The sequence below is a fragment of the Sciurus vulgaris genome, assembly GCF_902686455.1.
Source record: "Sciurus vulgaris genome assembly, chromosome: 3".
Classification (NCBI taxonomy): Eukaryota; Metazoa; Chordata; class Mammalia; order Rodentia; family Sciuridae; genus Sciurus; species Sciurus vulgaris.
This window is the reverse complement of record NC_136463.1, coordinates 45,695,968-45,716,180: the sequence shown is the minus strand read 5'-3', so window position 1 is coordinate 45,716,180 and position 20,213 is coordinate 45,695,968. Positions and strand designations below refer to the sequence as shown.

Genomic DNA, 20,213 nt, shown 5'->3' with positions numbered 1-20,213 from the left:
ATTGGATTTAGGACCTACCTGGATAAACAAGGATGCCATCATCTCCAGAGCCTTAAATTAATCATATCTGCAAAGGCCATTTTTCCAAATGAGGTCACTTTCACAGGTTCCAGGGGTGAGGGCATGGGCATGTCTTTGAGGAACCACCATTTAGCTCCCTACATCCCACATCTATTTGCTGCATTCAGTGTGTTCATATACCCCCAGCATCCTCTCCCTTCCTTGGGACACTTAAGATTCTGCCCTTCCTCCTGAGAAACCACTGTCTTCCTAAAGAAGCAAGCTTTATGGGCTACAGCCTCTTTAACTCTGAGATGCCCTGGCTTCTCTCCCTGGTGGCTTCCTCAGGCTGCGTTTCCCTAACAGCACCTGACATTTCCCTTCCTTCCCCTGGGATTCCCCTGAAGGCAAGCTAGAATGTCACAGGGAAGGACATGGGCACCCAGCTGCTGCCCAGTATTCTCCAGGCTTGTGCCCTTCCTTATGAGAAGCAGCCTAGGCTTTCTAGAGCCAGGAGGAAAAGAGGCAGCTCTGTTCTGCTTCCTGCTTACCCTCTGGACTCTAATTAATTTCTCTCTGGTGGGCTGGGTTTGATTACAACCTCATTAAGTAGCTCTGCACATTCGGGCTCTGGTGGTTTTAATATTGAAGCTGTCTACCTTTGCTGGTTAATATTCAGAGCTCACTGCCTCCTTTCTCTAGGCTGTGTTATAGCAGAAACTGTGGAGTCATGCCTAGAGGAGAGACAAATGCCAGCTCATTTCCCACGGGGCCTTCCTTCTGGGAGTGGGTATAAATCCTGGGATTTCAAAGGGAAGGGGAGAGTTGAAGTTTAAAATAGAATGTGCCTGGCAGCCCCCTCTGTGGCTTCTCCCAGCAATCCCCTCACACACCTCAGGGGACACCCCCCCAAAAAAAGACATTCAGAGGACACTGAAAACAAAGACAGGTGGACAGTCTGAGAGGAACCTCCACTCACTGTCAGACAGATGGAGCTGGTCCAAGAAAGAACCAATCCAGGCTTCCCTCAGGAATGTGAAACCTCCCCCCAAAAATGGTAGGAAGCTGCTTTCTCCCTCATTTTGAGGATTACACTAATTAGAAAGTCAGGCAACTGGCCCTATACCATGCAAGTGATGATGTGGGGATAAGAAGAGTGCTGCCCCCACCCTCCCTTTCTCATCCTCTCCCAATCCTGTCTGCATCCATTTGTTGAAAACAGGCTTCAGAAATTACCAAGCTGGAAGGGGAGAGAAGTTGATCTAAGAAGTGTGGCTGCTGTCCACACCTGTCTCACATCCAGCATGGCCCGTGGGCTCTGCCAGTGACAGGAAATGTCCTGGAGGCGCTATAGCAGATTTCTGTGGAGTCCACTTGCATTTGTTGGAGATCCAGGTGGGGGGTAAGCCAAGATTTGCCTCTCGATTAGCTAATGCCTGAGGCGCAGCCCAGGGCTGGTCTCCTTCAGCAAGCCCGATCCTGTAGAACTGGATTCAGCTCTTACCCAGGGAGGCAGCCATGAGGACAAGGACTGACTAATAAGGCATGAATCTCTCAATTTTGCCTCCAAGGGTGAGCAAGTGGGGAAAGGAAAAACAAAGTGGACGTAGGATAAATGCCATGGAAGCTGAACCCTGACCTCTGAAATTGATCTATGGCAGGATGTGCAAGAAATGAACTTGGTAGGAAAAGAACAAAAGGCCACAAATAGAGGCCAAGCAGAGATGGAAAAGAAAACCAACAGGATGAGATGAAGAGGGAGATTAATAAGCAAATAGAATCATAAGGAAATGAAATGCTAGCAACTTGCAGTCTTTATTGGTGGCAGTGAAAGTATGAGGATGCCATGGAATGTGAATTCAGTGGTATGGAAGGTGAATTTGAGACCCCCTAATAAAAGCACATTATTGAAAAAACATGAAAAAGATAAAGGCAGAGATACTGAGAGCATATGATTTTCCTCCTGAACATACATGTTAGATAATTTCTATCCACGTTTGTAGATAGAAAGACCCTAACATTGCAGGTGAATTCAAAGAAAACAGATTCACCACTAAATACACAGTGGCAAAAAATCTTTTTAAATTAGTTTTACAGTGCTGGGGATTGAACCCAGGGCCTGAAGTATGCTAGGAAAAGCACTCTACCACTGAGCAAATCCCCCAGCCCAGTGACAAAAAGTTTCAGTAACCAGCCAGGTGTGGGCAGCAAGACCCTAAGCAACTTAGGCCCTTTAGGCCCTGTCTCAAAATAAAAAGAAAAAGGACTGAGGTTGTATTCAGTGGTAAAGTGCCCCTGGGTCCAATCCCCAGTACCAAAAGAAAAAAGTTAGTAACCAAGTATCACAAACGGTGGGGGGCGGTGAGAGGGGGGGCAGATATACATGCACCCTCCTCTCTCCAGGTGTCTGTGTTTGCCTACCTTTGTCTTGGGCCCATTTTCTTTTTCTTTTAAATTGTAAAATATATACAATATTAACTTTATTATTTTAACCATTTTTAGGTGTACAGTTCAGCAATGTTAATTAAGTACATTCACATTGTGCAAGCAGTCTCTAGAATCTCATTTTGCAAAGAGGAAACTCAATACCCATTAACTATTAACTCCCCATCCACCTTCCCCAGCCCCTGGCAACCACCATTCTATCCTGTCTCTGGGTTTGACTACTCTAGGAACCTTGTAAGTGGAACTGTGCAATACATGTCCTTCTGTGATTGGCTTATTTTACTCAGCATAAGGTCTTCAAGGTTCATCCACATTGTAGCATGTGTCAGAATTTCCCTCCTTTTTTAAGGTTGTGTAATTTTCAACCGGGGATTGAAACCAGGACCTCTTATGTGCTAGGCAAGTGCTCTACCACTGAGCTGCATCCCCAGTCCAAGGCTGTACAATATTCCATTGTATGTATATATCACATTTCGTTTATCCATTCATCTGTTAGTGAACATTTGGGTTGCGTCTACCTTTTTGCTCTTGTGAATGCCACTCCTATGAACATGAGGGAACAAATATATTTTTGAGACCCTGCTTTCAATTCTTTGGGATGTATACCCAGAATTGCTGGACTTTATGGTAATTCTGTTTGATTTTTTTGAGAAACCCACACCATTTTCCACAGTGGATGCACCATTTCACATTCCTACTAGCAATGCACAAAGGTTCCATTTTCTCTACTTTTTGACCAAACTTTGCCATTTTCTGGGGGCTTGGGGGAACGTTTTAGATCTGAGAACTAGATTAGCCAGAGAAGATAAATTGATTTGTATTAGGAAGAGAAAGGAACTAAGCAGCAAGAGTTTATGTGGTGATGATGAAAAGCTGAGGGACAATTGTGGTGGTTAGATACAGGGAAGGATTTAGGGACATCACAAATAGGATGCTCATTTGATGATTTTTAAATATTGTTGCAAAGATATCAATTGCCATCCATGTGTGGTGGCACACATCCGTAGTCCCAGAAACTTGGAAGGCTGAGGCAGGAGTATTGCAAGTTCAGGGACAGCCTGGGCAACTTAGCAAGACCCTGTTTTAAAATTAAAAAAGGGTAGGGGGTGTAGCTCAGTAGTAGAGTGCCCTTGGATTCAATCCTCCAAAAAAAAAAAAAAAATCAACTGCATTATAGGCTACATTGTATGTTGAACTGACATTGCAAGAAAAGGAATAGTGTGCTAGGACCTTCCAGGAAACAGCTGGGGTCTAATAGCAAAAACAGCCTTACAGGAGCCTGGGATTGAAAAAGCAACTAAAAAAACAAAAATTCAACAGCCTCAAAACCCTCTGCATTACTGAATACAAGAAGGCAGCCAAGTAAAATACAATGTCCATTTGTTTTTGTTTTTTTGGTACTGGGGCTTGAACCCAGGGGTGCTTTACTTATCCCCTCTCCTTTTTAATTTTTATTTTGAGACATGGTCTTGATAAGTTACTGAGGGTCTCCTAAAGTGGCTGAGGCTGGCATTAAATTTGCAATCTTCTTGACTCAGCCTCCAGACTCACTGGGCTTATAGGCATGTGCCACTGTAGCCAGCAAAATACAACATTTTGAAGAGCATTTCTATCAGGCCAGGTTGTCTTCAGGTGTGATTTCAACATAAAGAAATCTTGACATAATTTAGAGCTCAGAAAAGAAACCATCTGTGTATTCTTTCTGGGGGTAAAGCAAGGACCCAGTGATTGATGTTCCTTAGCAGTACAGTACAAGGTAGAGGTCTGAATGTCACTGTGGGAAGGTTTTGAGAAACAAGGAGCAGCTTTGAGCATGCACACTCAGTGCCAGTAATGTGTACATGTGTGTGCTAACCTGAGTGCAAAATGCCAGATATGATCATCGAAAGGGTCATTTTCACATTTGAAAAATAATAACCGTAACCAGGATCTAAAATCCCCAGTTATACCAATAAAGACTAAGAAAGGAAGGGAGCTAGCCCACAGGCAAGTGTTGAAATTCCCAGGTGACCCTCCACTAGGGTCCTAGGTCAGTGCTATGGTTTGGATGTGGTTTGTCCGCCACCAAAACTCAAGTTGCTGTAATCCCAGTGGCTCGGGAGGCTAAGGCAGGAGGATCAAAAGTTCAAAGCCAGACTTAGCAATTTAGCAAGGCCCTGAGCAGTGTAGAGAGACCATGTCTCAAAATTTTAAAAATAAAAAGAGCTAGGGTCATAGCTCAGTAGTAGAACACTTGCCTAGCATATGCGAGGCACTGGTTTCAATTCTCAGCACCACATATAAATAAATTAAATAAAGGTCCATCAACAACTAAAAAAGCATTTTTTTTTTTTTAAAAAGGAGGGGGCTGGGATGTGGCTCAGTGGTTAAGTGCCCCTGGGTTCAATCCCTGCTACAAAAAAAAAAAAAAAAACCTCAAGTTGAAGTTCATCAATGTAGAAGGGTTGAGAGATGGGGTCTTAAAGAGGGATAAATATCTTTCTTGAAAGCCTAGACAAGTTCTTTTGGTAATAGATTTGTCCTCTCAAGAGCAGTTTATTGTAAAACAGGTCAGTCACTTTGTCCCCTTCTCATTTCTGCCCACTCCAGCTCACCACTCTCATGTGCACACCCACCATTTGATACTGGCCACCCAATCTTCAACTTCCCAGTCTCTAGAACCATAAGTCCCTTAACTTTAAATATTACCCAGTCTCAGGTATTCTGTTAATAGCAACACAGAATGAACTAAGACAGTTTCTTGGATCCTCGTGCTGGTGGTACCAGCTCTCCATTGCTAAGTAGAAAGTCAGGGCCCCAGTCCTTGGTTGATGTTTCTCCTTCTCCCAGACACCCTATGTGGGACTGGGTCTCCCCTGGGCCCCCCAGTACCACCACATAAGCTGTGTCTGCCTAAACAGTGTGCTTCATTGGAGAGTGGGGGTAATAGACAGGAGAGATGAAGCCAACTCTGTGTCCATAGGAGTTTTCTCAGGATCCAAAGGGAAGACCTGGAAAGTTAAACCCATCCCGGGGAGGGGGTCCCCTTTCCTAACTTGGCCCCCTATGCTTCCTTAGCCCCTTTCTTCCTATTTTTGGGGATCAGGATCCTTTTATAATCTTTGAAATTATTGAGAATGTCAAAGGGATTTCCTTTATGTGGATCATATCTAATGTGAGTTACAGAAATTATAACAAAAGGATTTTAAGGAATTGTTCACTTTTTAAAAATTAATAATAAGGGAGAGGGAGATCTTGATCAAAGGATATATAAATACAATTAAATAAGAGGAAAAGTAAAGTTCAGAATAGGCATCTATATAGACAGAAAGTAGGTAAGTGTAGCCAGAGTCAGGGAGGATTAAGTTAGTGGTTATGGGGTTTCTTTTTTGGATGATGAAAATGTTCTAAAATTGATTTTGGTGATGGTTGCACAAATCTGAGCATACTAAAATACATTTGTTGTATACTTCCTTTTTTTTTTTTAATCATCTTGGGGATTGACCCTAGGGATCCTCTACCACTGAGCTACATCTCCAGTCCTTTCTATTTTTCATTTTGAGACAGGGCCTCGCTAAATTGCTGAGACTCATTTTGAACTTAAAATCCTCTTGTCTCAGACTCCTGAGTTGCTAGGATTATAGGCATATGCTACAGCACCCAGCAAAATATAACTAAATTTTCCAAAAGAAAATAGATAACATAAAAAGAAAGGTGCCAGGCCCAGTGGTGCACACCTGGAATCCTTGCCTCCTAAGTTAGGATTGCAAGTTTGAGGCCAACCTGGGCAACTTAGCAAGCACTTGCCTCTAACATAAAAAGGCCTAGGGATGTAGCTCAGTGGTAGAGTGTGCCTGGGTTCAATCTGCAGTACTGTAAAAAGAAGAAGGGGGTATTGTTTTATAGTCTGGGGAATCTCTCATGTCCAGCTTCCTAGCAAGACAGTTGGTTTCTCAGGCCTGCCTCCATGACACTTGGTCTGTTGCAACAGATTGTTTTGATTGCTGCCTATGAAGAAAATCTAGTGTCACACAGATTGTCATTGGAAAAAGGTCCTTTAAGAGCTGCAAAAGGGTCTGCAGGGCCCTCTCCTTCAGATCTTTAGACCTACACTTAGGGAAGTGCTATTCCGACCTCCCTGATGAATTCCTACTCACCTTTTGAGAGCCTTTTCCCCTTACCCCGGCCATCATCTCATCCCATCTTAACAAGTTCCCAAAACTGGTTACTCAAACTCACATCATGTTGGGGCTCCACTTCTTTGAGATGTCTTGTGTGGCCTTGGCAAATAGGTCTAGGAGTTCAGGGAGCAACTAGTGACTCATGGTCAGGCCGCCACACCCTCTGAGAATACCTCCTGCCAGCAGTGACTCAAGCACATTTGATGATTAATAATAAGCTCCCAAACTTACTGAGAAAGAACAGTCCTTGTTCGTAGTTCCTGGAGATGGTACCATTTAGACCCAGAATGAGGAGGATGAGATTTTCCTCCATGCCTCCTGTTTGGGCAAACCACCCTCTCCGAGGCAGAGCAGAGCACAAGGAGCCCCCATGGGGCAGCATTGATAGAGACCCTGGGGCTCCTGCAGCCTCCTAAGATACCCTGAGGGTCTGGTTAGCTTTTCCCCTTCATACCCACCCTGGGGGCAGCCCATTGGGCAGTGAGACCATCATCTTCAGTAAAATGGCTTAGAGGAGGAATTACAAGAAGACACCAAAGAGGCTGGAGTGACCTGTAATCCCCAGGATGCTGAAGTGCCTTAAAGCAACACAAGTGTTCTGTGGAGCTAGGCAGGGCCAAATTAAAGAAATAAAGCAATGAGGTGTGCAGCAGCCTTTGCCCTGCCCCTATCTGATGTTCCCTGTTGTTGTCTGCAACCTTTGGTAGCCCCACCCCAGCTGGAATTCACAGGGAGTGCCTTAGCCATGACTCCATCTCCCAGAATGCCATCCTGGGAGACCCTCCTCCTTCAAAGCCCATCCTTCCTTCCCACTACCCCCATCAGGCAACAACTGCGTGAAACCAGACACTTCTATGGAAAGAAATCCACTGTCAGCACTAAGGCACCAGGGCACCCAGGTGATAGGGAGGACAGAGGAGACTGCAGGAAAATGGGCTCTAGGGAAGGCTACTTTGTATCTTTTCAGACCTGCCAAACCCCTGGGTTAGCCAGTGGCCTTTTCTTGCTCCTTCCAGAATGGGATGACATTAGCTTTCCTGGAAGTGTTGTGGAGCTAGTAGAAACACAACAAACCGAAGCAAACACCTGGTCCTGCGTTTTCCAACTTTTCTTTAGCAATAGAGCTGCACTTGTTTGTTTGAAGCCAAGATATATTCTGCTGAAAACCACAACCTGCAGTCTTGCTGACTCCTCTAGCCTCCCTCTTTTCTACCCCAGTCCCTACCTGCCAGCCTCAAGACCATCAGATACAGTTTGATTACTGTTGTGGTTTGCCTGCCCATTTCACAGATGCAGAAACAAATCCCAAAAGCAAGGTCTTCTGCTCACAGACTTGTAGTGAGGCGGAGGCCACCTAGGGCCTGAGACCACTAGGTATCAAGGGTACACACAGCTGGCATGATCCACAACCACAGAGGAACAGAACAGCTTTTAGGATATACTAAAAGAAAAATAACCCCATGCCTCTGACCTTCTCATGTTGCATCTGGCCATAGAGATCACCACCCCTCTGCTTCTACCCTGTTTCTCTGCCTTCCTGTCCCCAGGAAGAGGAGCCTTGAGCTCTAAGCAGGGGTCTGCCTGGGAAGCTGGATACTGGGTCATGGCCCTTTTACTACCTTGGCCTTCTGAGACCCTACAATATAAGCCCTTCGACTTGAGGCCTTCCTGTATTCCCAGCCTCCTCCTGCCCCAGGCAGAACAGGGACATATCTGCATATTCCTGAGTAATAGTGTATGTCTTGGGATCCCACATGTCCACACCACCCAGACACAACCTTGGGACCTTGAAGCCAGCATAGACTTTGTGCACAATGTTGCATATCCCAACTCTCCTGCTCTGACACCCTTGTTTTTCTGGAAAGTTCATGCTTTTTGATTTATCCTCAGATGTGTCTGTGGTCCAGAAAGGTAAAGAACTACTGCATGGGAGAGAAGGAACTTCCCAGGCCCACGGAGAGGAAGCAGAGGGGAATAGTTGAGGCAGAGGAGACTCTGGTCTCTATCAGAGGCTTGAACTATGTTACTTACTTTTGTTTCTCTCACTGACTTGTGATGCTAGGTGACTGCCCCCATTTTATGAATGAAGAAACGGGCTCAGTGATGTTACGTAGGTTGCCCCTGAACATGCAGCATAGCTGAGGGACTGAACAAGCCATGGTGGGGACAGAGGTCAAGGCAAGTGTTACACTTGGTTCTGCAAAGGATCCAGTTCTGGAACTTGGCAGAAGCTCTTTCCACTCAGCTATGCCTCACCTTGGATCTAGGTTCCCAAGAAACTATTTCAGCCATCAGAGAACCTGGCACAGGGCATTACAGTTTGTCTCTCAGATGGAAAACAAAGCTCCCAAAACTGGCCCCTCAGTATTCTCATTGAAACTTGAGTGAAGCCATTATAAGGAGTAGGGAGCAGAGTGCCCCCTAATCACTGTAGGTAGGACTCGGCCAATACCTTCACCCCTCTGGATTCATCTAGCAGAGACTGTTCGTCTGTCTTTCTCTCTCTCTCTCTCTCTCTCTCTCTCTCTCTCTCTCTCTCTCTCTCTCTCTCTCTCTCTCTCTCTCTCTCTCATTTATTTTATTTATTTATTTATTTATTTATTTTTGGTACCAGGAATTGAACCCAGAGGCACTTAACCTTAACCACTGAGCCACATCCCCAGGCCCTTTTCTATATTTTATTTATAGACAGAGTCTCACTGAGTTGCTTAGAGCCTCACTTTCATCCTGCCTCAGCCTCCCCAGTTTCTGGGATTACAGATGTGTGCCACTGGGCTCAGCAAGACTATTCTTTGCTCTTAGAATTATCAGCCTCCAAACCACTGGGCAACATCCCTACCCTCCAGCACCTCCTCCCAGCTTGCTCCCAGTAGTGAATAAGAGCAGATGTAAGCCTTGCAGAACAAGCCTAGGCTTGCTCAACCCCACCATTCCTGAAATTGTGACAGCTAAAGATGTCAGCCTATCTGGGCTTCCATTTCTTCACCTGTCAATCAGGAATGATGATGTGCTGCCCACTTCCTTATAGAGATTTCTAGGACTCACATGGGGAAGATGTTTAGAAAAGTTCTGAATATGTATCCCAGGAACTCAAGAAGCCTGAGGTAGGAGGATCTCAAGTTCAAGATCAGGCTGGGCAACTTAGCAAGACCCTGTTTCAAATAAATTAAGAAGGGTGGAGGATGAAACACAGTGGTAGAGTGCCCCTGGTACCCAGAACCACAAAAAAGGCGGTTGTGGAGGCAGTCTGAATATTCCATTTAATGTCAGGCAAACCCCAGGTGGAAATCAGCTGATCACTGCCACATTTCCTGTCCAGGGCCCATGAACTTTTAGCGTTTAGTCTAAAATTCCAGGGTAGATGAAGCATGTTTCTTCACTTCTTTAAAGCAAAGAACTCCATATTGAGCTCCCACTAGCCAAACTTAGTTGTATTTGGGAGACCTACCCTTTTACTGGCATTAGGGTTTATGCAGCTCAGAACAGTTGGAACAGAGCCCTTGGATCCCAGTCCACACTGGACAACTAACTGCTCTGGGGTACACCCATGGTGGCCCTTGCTGGCAGGGTCTCTGCACAGTCCTTGGAGCTGGGGGCTCTCTGTATGTAGTGCCCCCTGTAGGAGGAAACAAATATCTTTTCCACATGAATCCTAAAGTTCATAGCTGAAATGTCTATGATAAAAAACAGATTCACAGCCAAGCACAGTGGTTCACACCTGTAATCCCAGCAACTCAGGAGACTGAGGCAAGAGGATCACAGGTTTGAGACCAGTCCCTGCAACTTAATGAGACTATCTGAAAAAAAACACAAAAAAGAGCCTGGGATATAGGTGGTACAGCACCTCTGGGTTCAATCCCCAGGACCACAAAAATAATAATAATAATAATTCACAAGAGGAAATATGACATGGGAACCTTCAGAAAATAAAACGCCAAAGATGGGTTGGGGGTATGGCTTAAATCCATGTAATTTTGTGAACAGTCATACAGAAGTCTCACCAGAGGACAAAAGGGTATATAAACTAATGGTGATAAGCTGGCGGAGAATCAGAAGGCCTGTTTATTCAGATTCTCCTTGGTATCTCTGTCTTGGTATCTTCATCAAAAATGAAGACATTCCTTCCCTTCTCATAGAGGAATGATGGAATGATGTCATGACCTACTATAAAAGGTGAAAGAGTTCTTTTCCCACCTGCTACAGGGAAGAAGGGTGGGGGAAGAGACTTCTGCTTCTGCTATTTTCTCAAATGGCACTATGCCATATTTTAGGGTAACATGTCCTGAGCTTTGTCACCCCCAAACCCTTTCCCTCCTGAGACCAGGAAACAAGCTCTGCTCCAGCAGTTCTGCCACTGCTCTATGTCCCCACTCACTTCCATCCCCCTCATCTCTCATTAGGAAGACCCCGCTTAATATCTCTCTGTGGGGGCCCTGATGGGGTTTTCTTCTAGGTACCTGGCAGCAACTTGAAGAAGGAACCTTACAACTCAAAAACCTCCAAGGCAAAGAACACTGAGGTTGGGTCACCTACAGGATGAGCAGTCAGAAGAACCTCAGAAGCAGGGATTGGGGGAGAATAAAAATCAAAAAACTGTCCTGGCACAAGGCAGAGATGTTTGTTGTGTATGCTGGTTCCTAACTCTGCCCTCATGGAGAAGCACCACCAGGGTTAAGGACAGCCGCCCTTAGCTTCATCCTTCTGGAAACCAGAGAGGCAGTCTGGGGAGACTGTCTTGGGAGAGGTTCACAAATCAGGATCTGCATGAACTGTGGCGCTCAGGAGCCTACAGATATGGGTCCCTCTTCCTCACCTGGAAGATAAAGAGATAGGTAGGGGCTTATTCTGGTCCCGAGGGATGTTGTGTAGATGCTTCCTTGCCAGGACTCTTGGGAAGGCTGTGCTGCCTCCAGAAGCTGCACCTATTTCTCCTGGGAATAACAGATGACACCTGACCTCCGAGAATTTGTCCCTAACCTCTGGACATCTACTCTTACAGGATCTGGGCATGGAGTCAACCTCACTGGATGATGTTCTGTATCGCTATGCCAGCTTCCGGAACCTGGTGGACCCCATCACACATGACCTTATCATCAGCCTCGCCCGCTACATCCACTGTCCCAAGCCGGTACGGTGGTTGTGGTCTGAGCCATCCAGGTCTTGGGGTGTGAAATGGGCACCATTCTGGGCAGAGCAACTTAGGGCCCAAGGAGAATGAGCCCCCTCCTTCAGGCACCAAGAAGGTGGGCCCAAGGTGACCCCTCAAAGGCACTATCAGCACAAATGAGTTTTATTGGGCTTATGTGGCAAATTCATTTCCAATTTTTTTTTTATTTAAAATAATCCCTGCCAAGTGCAGTGGTGCACACCTGTAATCCCAGCAACCTGGAGGCTGAGGCAGAAGGATAACATGTTCCAGACCAGCCTCAGTAACTTAGCAAGGCCTGTCTCAAAATAAAAAAGGGCTGGGGATGTGGCTCAGTGGTAGAGTATACTTGAGTGGTAGAGTTTAGTCTCCAGTACCAAAAAATAATAATAATAATAAGCCCTATATTCCACTGAAAAATTGGAAACTTCATCATGAGACTCTCATTCCTACAGAGCTACAGCTGAGCAGCCATCCTGTTACTGCACAAAGACATGCTAGAGAGGTGGCCAAGATGGAGGAGGCAGGAGATAGTTAAAATACCACCCTCTTTCTCTGTCCAACAAGCCATGGGCACAGGTACAAGAAGTGTCTGCCTAGAGTGGGCTTTTCCTTATTGCACAAAAATACCATATAAGTCTAGCAGTGGCCTTACCTTGGGATTTTCCTGTTTGCTTCAGTCCTCACCACTCCCAGAATCATCTTCAACTCTGAGGTAGTGTGTCATTCATGTTATGCCACTTCACTCATGTCCCTTTCTTGCTTGACCTTAGAGAGCTAGAAGAAGAAGCTCCAGCAGTCTCCAGACTTTAGATTTGCTGCTCAGCCAGGCACAGTAGCATGTGTAATCCCAGCAACTTGGGAGGCTGAGGAAAGAGCATCTCAAGTTCAAGGCCAGCTTCAGCAACTTAGCAAGATCCTGTCTCAAAGAAAAAAATTAAAAGGACTGTGGGGGCTGGGGTTGTAGCTCAGTGATAGAGCACTTGCCTGGCATGTGTGGGGCACTGGGTTTAATCCTCAGCTCCATGTAAAAATAAATTTTAAAAAAGGTATTGTGTCCATCTACAACTAAAAAAAAAAAAAAAAAAAACTGGGGATGTAGTTCAGTGATAAAGAACCCCTGGGTTCAATCCCAGTACCCACTCCAAAAATTGCACTCAACCTCTTCTGGATGGTGCTACCAGCTCCAGGGTCTAGTCTGGCTCACCCAGGTCTGTGCAGCAGGATCCTGGCTGTTGTTTTGGTGCCTTCCCTCCTGATCCTCAGTTTTCAACAACTTCTAAAAGAAGTACTTCATCCATGATAGCAGCAGGAAATCAGAGCAGGAGCAAGGGATATGGGAAGGAAGCATCCCTTCTCAGAGTAGGATCTGGGATAAGAGTAGGGAGATGGTGGTCTAAGGTTATTCCTCTTTTAGCCTGTTCCACAATAACCCAGGGAGGTGGGACTTCACTCAAGGAACCGGAAGCTCCCAGGACCAAGCCCTATCTGTGGTTTTGTCTAAGGCCTTCTGTCTGGCTTCTGGGGTTATAGGGCTGACTTCAGAGGGCTGGGTATTGGCCAGGATTAGGGATGGGAGGCAGCAGACAGCAGGAATGCTGGCCTCAAACAGGAGACAGTAAGAAAATCTAGTAATGAGATTGCTGGACTTAGAACCTCAGGGACTGGTAAAGAAAGCCAGTGGGTGCCAAAGGCCACAGAGAACCAACCAGCTGTCTGGAACCACCCCGGCCTCATTCAGACTGATCTACCCTAGGGAAACAGGAAAGTATCCAAAATGGAACTATGAAGAGCGTTTGAAGGCACCAGACCCCTGCATTTTCTAGAATAGGAATTGAATTAGCTTACATGTGAGAGGAATGACAGGTATATGCTATCAAAAAAATAGGAAAGGGGCTAGAGTGGTGGCTCAGTGGTGGAGCACTTGCCTAGCATATGAGAGGCACTGGGTTTGATTCTTATCAATGCATATAAGTTAATAAAACAGAGGTTCATCAAAACTAAAAAAAAAAATTAAAAAACATAGGTTAGCTATAATTTTTATGCACATGAGAGTTGAGGAAAACAAAATTCAGTTAATGAAGTGATCTGGAAAAGGTTATACCTCACCTCAGAGCTGCAGGGGTTTGGGGCCCATGCAGTTGCCTGATGCTGATCAGGACATGGTAAGTGGTTAACTGCCCTTGTTAGGGCCCATGAGATAGAACCAGGCAGAGCTAGGAGAAGAGGGCCCTGGGTAGGCGCTGGAGGGTCCATATGTGCTGTTAGTTCAGGCTGCAATAGAAAGTACTATAAGCTGGAGTGCTTGTAAACAGAAATTTACTTTGCACAATCTGGAGGCTGGAAGTTGGAGATCAGGGTGTCTGATGAGTGGTCTCTTATTGGCCACAGACTTCTGTCTTCTTGTGTGCTCATTGTCCCAGTTTAGCCAATGAGGCTGAGGTTCCCTGAATTTCTCTCAATCCAGAGCCTTGACCTGCGCACAGCTACCCCCTTGTGGCGTAAGTGGTGCATTGACACCCTTTTACTTCTTTGTTCTCTTCTTTTAAGGCTCTGCTGCCCAGGTTCAGAGAGGGTGGAGGGAAAGACTATGCCCACCTCCTCTCCCCCTGCTTTTGGAACCCTGGAAAGTGGTTGGAGGAGGAGCCAGAGATAAGGAGCTCAGTTCTCAGCTTTGGACTAGCTGCTTCAGGAGACCGGCAATGTTCTGTCCTGGGGCATCCTGGGAATATGTTAGGGAGGCCACTTGATCCCACCCACTGCTTTCCCACTTTGGCTGTACAAGGGAATCACTTGGGAAAATGGTTTAAGATCCCCATGCACCAGCTGCCCATCCATCTCCATTGTCATATCCCATTTTCATATCCTATTGTTTTGCCTTCAACATGGGCATCCACCATGACTCTATATCCAAGCCTGTGCTGCCCAAGGCCTTATTTGAGATCTAGTGGCCTCCATGGTTATCTGACTGGCCACCTCCTCCCTGGTGCCCACAGCTCCTGCTTCTCTGTACCTTCTCCATCTCCCATGTGTGCAGTATTCCCCCTGCTTCACCCTCAGCATATTCCTGTCCACTCCATGTGACTAGACTAAGCAAGGATCTGAGTCTAGGAATCTCATGTCAATTCCAGAGGTTGTCAGTGAGATTGCCTAAAGTGCCATGCAATTCCTGTTTATTTATCAACCAGGCTGCAGCACCACATGCCTCTAATCCCAGTGACTGGGCAACTTAACAAATGCTGTCTCAAAATTAAAAGGGCTGGGGATATAGCCTAGTGGTAGATGGACTTTGGGTTCAAATCCCCATATATACGTGTGTGTGTGTACACACATATACAGAGAGAGAGAGAGCACACAACAGGTGGTCTGTAAAAGATGCCATCCAGTCTGAGCCCTCCCTTGCCTCCCCGATTCCTGTTCTCTTCTATTGTTTCCCCATCAGCCCTGCCTGGCCCTATGGACTTTAGTTTTCTCCTTTCCTCCTCTGTGTAATGACGATGGTAAAAGATTTATTCTTTTTTTATCAGCTGGGTTTGTGGCTCAGTGGTAAAGCACTTGCCTAGCATATGTGAGGCCCTGGGTTCAATCCTCAGCACCACATATAAATAAATAAATTACATTAAGGTATCGTCCATCTACAATTAAAAAATTTTTTTGTAAAAAGGATTTACTCTTTTAGAGTATGGGAATTCATGCCATAAAGTTCTAGCATAACACCTGATGTGCAGTAATCCAGGTGAGGGAATGATAGAGGCCTGGACCAAAGTGGTAGCCAAAAGTGGTCAGCCCCCAGATTCTCACCTGCTCCCATGCCACGTAACACATGCACAGTCTGTTCCCTCATTCAGGGATGCCTCATGTTTCCTTTCTCCCCCTAAATCATTGATCGGTTTGCTCTTAAAGCCCAGCTCAGATATGAGCCTTGGCAGAAGTAATCTTCTTTATCCTGTAGAGGTTTAGTGTGTTCATTCTGATCTTAGAGTATAGCACAACACATCCATTCCTCTGTTTCTACAAGAGATTGGTTTCAGGACCCCCTGCAGACACCAAAATCCACAGATCTTCAAGTCTTATATAAAATGGTCTTAATATTTTTCCATATTGCCTATGCATAGCCTCCTGTATGCTTTAAATCATCTCTAATTACTTATAATACCTAATACAAGGTAAATACTATATAAATGTTATATTACATTGTTAGAGAGTAATGACAAAAAAAATTGCACATTCAGAACAGACACAAGTTTTGTTTTAAATATCTTTGATCTGGACTTGGGCTGACTATTCATTTAGCAGGCAATCCTAGAGCAATTACTATGTACTGGGTGACATAAAAACACTGTACAAGTAGTAACTCATTTAATCCTCCCAGAACCCCTGTGAGGTTAGTACTGTTATCTCTTCACAGATGAGTGTTGGAAGCAGAGAGGTCAATGATTTGCCCCAGGCCACACAGGAGGAGACAAAGCCAAGACTGAATCCACACAATTTGGCCTCAAGTCACACTCATTTTATTTAAATGGTGCTAGGAATTGAACCCAGGGTTGCTTAGCCACTGAGCCACATCCCCAGCCCTTTTTTGTATTTTATTTAGAGTCCAGGTCTTTTAGAGTTGCTTTAGGACCTCACTAAGTTGCTGAAGCTGGCTTTAAACTCACAATCCTCCTGCCTCGGCCTCCCAAGCTGCTGGGATTACAGGCATGCACCACTTGCACCCAGCCCCAAGTCCATATTCTTAACTACTTAATATGCTGCTTCTCTATTATCAAAGTGATGATGGCAATCCTAATTTTAAAGCTAGCCATGCATTTATGCATTGAACCTTGCCACATTCCCATTGACGTCCATGAGAGCCTGAGCAGGAGCCCACTCTTGGCCACTCACTCCCCTAGGCCCCTTCCACATGGCACAAGTCTGGCACATGGGGCTGCTGACTGGAATCACATGGAATGGAACTGGAATCTTTCTAGTATCTTTCTGCTGCAATTAACCCAGTATAGTCAGCTCGGCTGATATAAAATAAATAAATAAAATTCAGATGGTGGCTTAAGCACAGAAATTTATTTTTCTCACTGTTCTAGAGGTCAGAAGTACAAGATTGGCAGGATTGCTTTCTTCTGAGGCCTCTTCCTAGGCCTTCTCCCTGTATCCTCACATGGTCTTTCCTCAGTACCAGAGAGACTTCAGCTCCATCCAAAGTGATATCAATACAGCAGAGTCCCCCGTATCTGGTCTTTATCCCCACCGCCAGGGGAGTATTGGGGATTGAACCCAGGGGTGCTGTACCACTGAGCCACATCCCCAAGCCCTATTTATTTTATTTCTAGAGAGGGTCTTGCTAAGTTGCTGAGGCTGGCCTGGAACTTGTGATCCTCCTACCTCAGCCTCCCAAATTGCTGGGATTACAGGCATGTGTCACTGGGCCGTGGTCCTAATTACATCTTATAAGGACAACAGTCATATTAAGACCCACCCATGACCTCATTTTAATTACCTTGTTAGAAGCCCTGTGTCCGAAAACAATCACATTCTTCAGTATTGGGAGTTAGGACATCAACATAGAAATTTTGGAGGTACAAAGTTCAGCGCATAACACCTAGGGTCTCAAACTCAGATGCTGATGGGTCAGACAGGTAATACAGATGAAAGAATTTGGCTGAGCTAGACTTGGTCCTCTTACTTTTATTTTCCCACTTTTGGAAGAGACGGATAAAAATATTTCACTTTTCTCTTTACTGTGTGACATACAAGAATCAGGACACTTGCTCATGGCTGTAGCCAGCTTCTTAGAACAAGAGCCTGACAACTACTAAGTGCTCAATAAGTATTTGTTGAGCAAGTGAATGAACAGAATGGCCCTGGAAGTTGGGGAGTAGTAAGGGCTGTGATGAATCCCAAAGGGATTAGCTGGTGCTCACCACCAGCCAGTTATTGCTAGAATGTCTGCAATCCATATTTTTTAAATATAAATCTTAATATTTTCATCAATGCACAAAAATTAAACCACTGTGCAGACAAGCTCACTCCCACTGCACCCTGCAAAGGGTTGGCCATCCAGGGCCAACAGCAGATGTTCCTCTGCTCAGCCTCAGAGTGCTGTGCTTGTCCCAAGAAGACAAGAAGCCTGGGGAGGTGAGGGCCTGTGTACCTCTGACTACTTCAGTGGCACTCAGGGTCCCGCACCTGTGGTTGCCTCTGCAGGAAGGAGACTCATTGGGCGCTATGGAGAAGCTATGCCGACAGCTGACCTATCACCTTAGCCCCCACTCTGAGTGGAGGCGGCACCGGGGGTTGGTAAAGAGGAAGCCACAGGCCTGGTGAGTGGTGGTCCCCTGAGGCAGTTCTGCCATGCTTCTGCCCATCCCACTGTGATACCCTCCCAGGGTAGTGGGAAGAAGGGCTGAAGACAGTCAGGGAGTGGGGGTTGTCTAGGAAGGCTGCCAGGAAGTGAGATCCAAAAGAACTTAAGGGTGGGAAAAGTAGCCAGGAGGGCATTCGAGGTGCATGTGAGGAGCTGGAAAGGGATCCTGGGTGTGTGAAGTGGGAGGTGGGGAATATAAGCCCCAGATGGGGTGAATAGAGAGGGAAGGGAAGGAACCTTGTCCATCTTGTTCACCATTATGACCCTAGTACCTAGAACAGTTCGTTGCACAGAGTAGGAGATTAATAAACATCTGTTAATGGAAAGAATGAGATAGGATTTCAAACTCAGGTCTGTTTGACTCCGGGGCACAGCTGTTCACCACACTGTTGCCCTGGTGTGATGTGTCTGCTTTGTTAATAACACTGATAACAGAAGTCAACACTTACATCATGAACAAATGCCAGGCAATATTCCAGGCAGTTAAACCTCATATCTTGAAAGCTTTAATTTTAAGCTCCTTGGGTTAATCCCTAACCGGAAGCAAAATGAGCAAACTATGACCAATCTCCCACCTTCAGCAGACCCCAAGAACAAGAAATTACCTGGTTTTGCCAGGAAATCTGTGACCCCTGAGCTGCTGGTGTTAACATAAGCTGTAGCCCCTTCTACTCCCTCTCCTTTCCGGGGTTGGACCTCAGGGCTTGCCTAGGCACTTGGGAATGCAAAAAATGAGCATCTCACCACTGCCTGAGCCTTGGAGCCAGGAAACAGAGATGGATGGTGGGGAGGGCACACTCCCTATCATGCTGAGCAGCCTGGGCCCTGGCCCCAGAGCAAGGAACAGGGGAAAAGGGATGGGCAAAAGCTGGCAGGGAGTGAAATAGCACTGACCTTCCAGGAAGCAAGCAGCTGCCACCAGGTTCAGAGTCCTTGTGCCTCCCCTGCCTATAGTCTGCAGGCCTCTGCCAGAGTATCTTCCAACTGGTGGGGAAGATGGGCTCAAAAGGAGCTTCAGAGAGCCTTTGTGCCATTCCCGGGTCAGCTCAACTGCCATCCAAGAGTGGTGGAAACAGAAGGTCAGCCCAAGTGATCAATAATGACAAAAGCATTTATTCATCACTCCCCTACAGAAGGCACTGTTAAATGCTTTGCATTTATTCCACAACCCTATGGTACTACTATCTCCATTTTTGAAATAACTGAAGCCTCAAAGGTTAAGTAACTTAACTGGAGGTCAGAGTAGGAAGCAAAGGAGTCGAAGATGCAAACACAGGTAACACATGGAAACCTGGACCTTTCCTTGTGGTCCTGCAGGAACAGCAGACTCAAACCACTCCACTGTTAGATTCCAACAGTGCCAGGACACAGAATGTCCCTGTTTTCTCCTACTTCTGCATTTGCAGTTTGATCTGCAAGTTTGTGAAAATGATCCCTAGAATTAGCAAAGCAGAGGCTGGCTCCATGGTTGTGCCTGTTTCTGCCTCTCAGGGAAGTCTGCTTCACTTGCTTGTCCCTTCCCTTTCAGCCTTAAGGCTGTCCTGGCTGGGAACCCCCCAGACAACACAGTGGACCTGTCTGGCATTCCACTGACCTCCCGTGACCTGGAACGTGTGACCAACTACCTGCAGCGCTGTGGGGAGCAAGTGGACAGTGTGGAGCTGGGCTTCACAGGCCTCACAGATGACATGGTCCTACAGCTGCTGCCAGCACTCAGCACCTTGCCACGCCTCACTACACTAGCCCTCAACGGCAATCGGCTGACCCGGGCTTTGCTGCGGGACCTTACTGATACCCTGAAGGACCCCAGCAAATTCCCCAATGTTACGTGGATAGATCTGGGCAACAACGTGGACATCTTCTCTTTGCCCCAGCCCTTCCTACTCAGCCTACGCAAGCGCTCTCCGAAACAGGGCCACCTACCCACCATCCTAGAGCTGGGTGAAGGCCCAGGTAGTGGGGAGGAGACCAGGGAAGAGATAGTGGGCCAGGAGGACCCTGGAGGGGACCCTGTGTCACTTGCCAAAGACCACCATGAGGGCAAAGATGCTGTGACTCAGACATGACATGGAAGTGGTAAGCCTCACCAGGGAGTCCTTGT

At 46.2% G+C, this 20,213-nt stretch overlaps 1 protein-coding gene across 1 annotated transcript in view; it reads left to right on the top strand.

Annotated features, from left to right (window-relative positions):
- LRRC75A (leucine rich repeat containing 75A) overlaps nt 1–20,213 on the top strand; it is a 38,350-nt gene extending 18,137 nt beyond the window's left edge. The window contains exons 2-4 of the mRNA XM_079131718.1: nt 11,605–11,733; nt 17,953–18,068; nt 19,641–20,213. Coding sequence (XP_078987844.1) covers nt 11,605–11,733; nt 17,953–18,068; nt 19,641–20,178 — 783 coding nt within the window. The 3' untranslated portion in view covers nt 20,179–20,213. The remainder of the gene's footprint in view (nt 1–11,604; nt 11,734–17,952; nt 18,069–19,640) is intronic.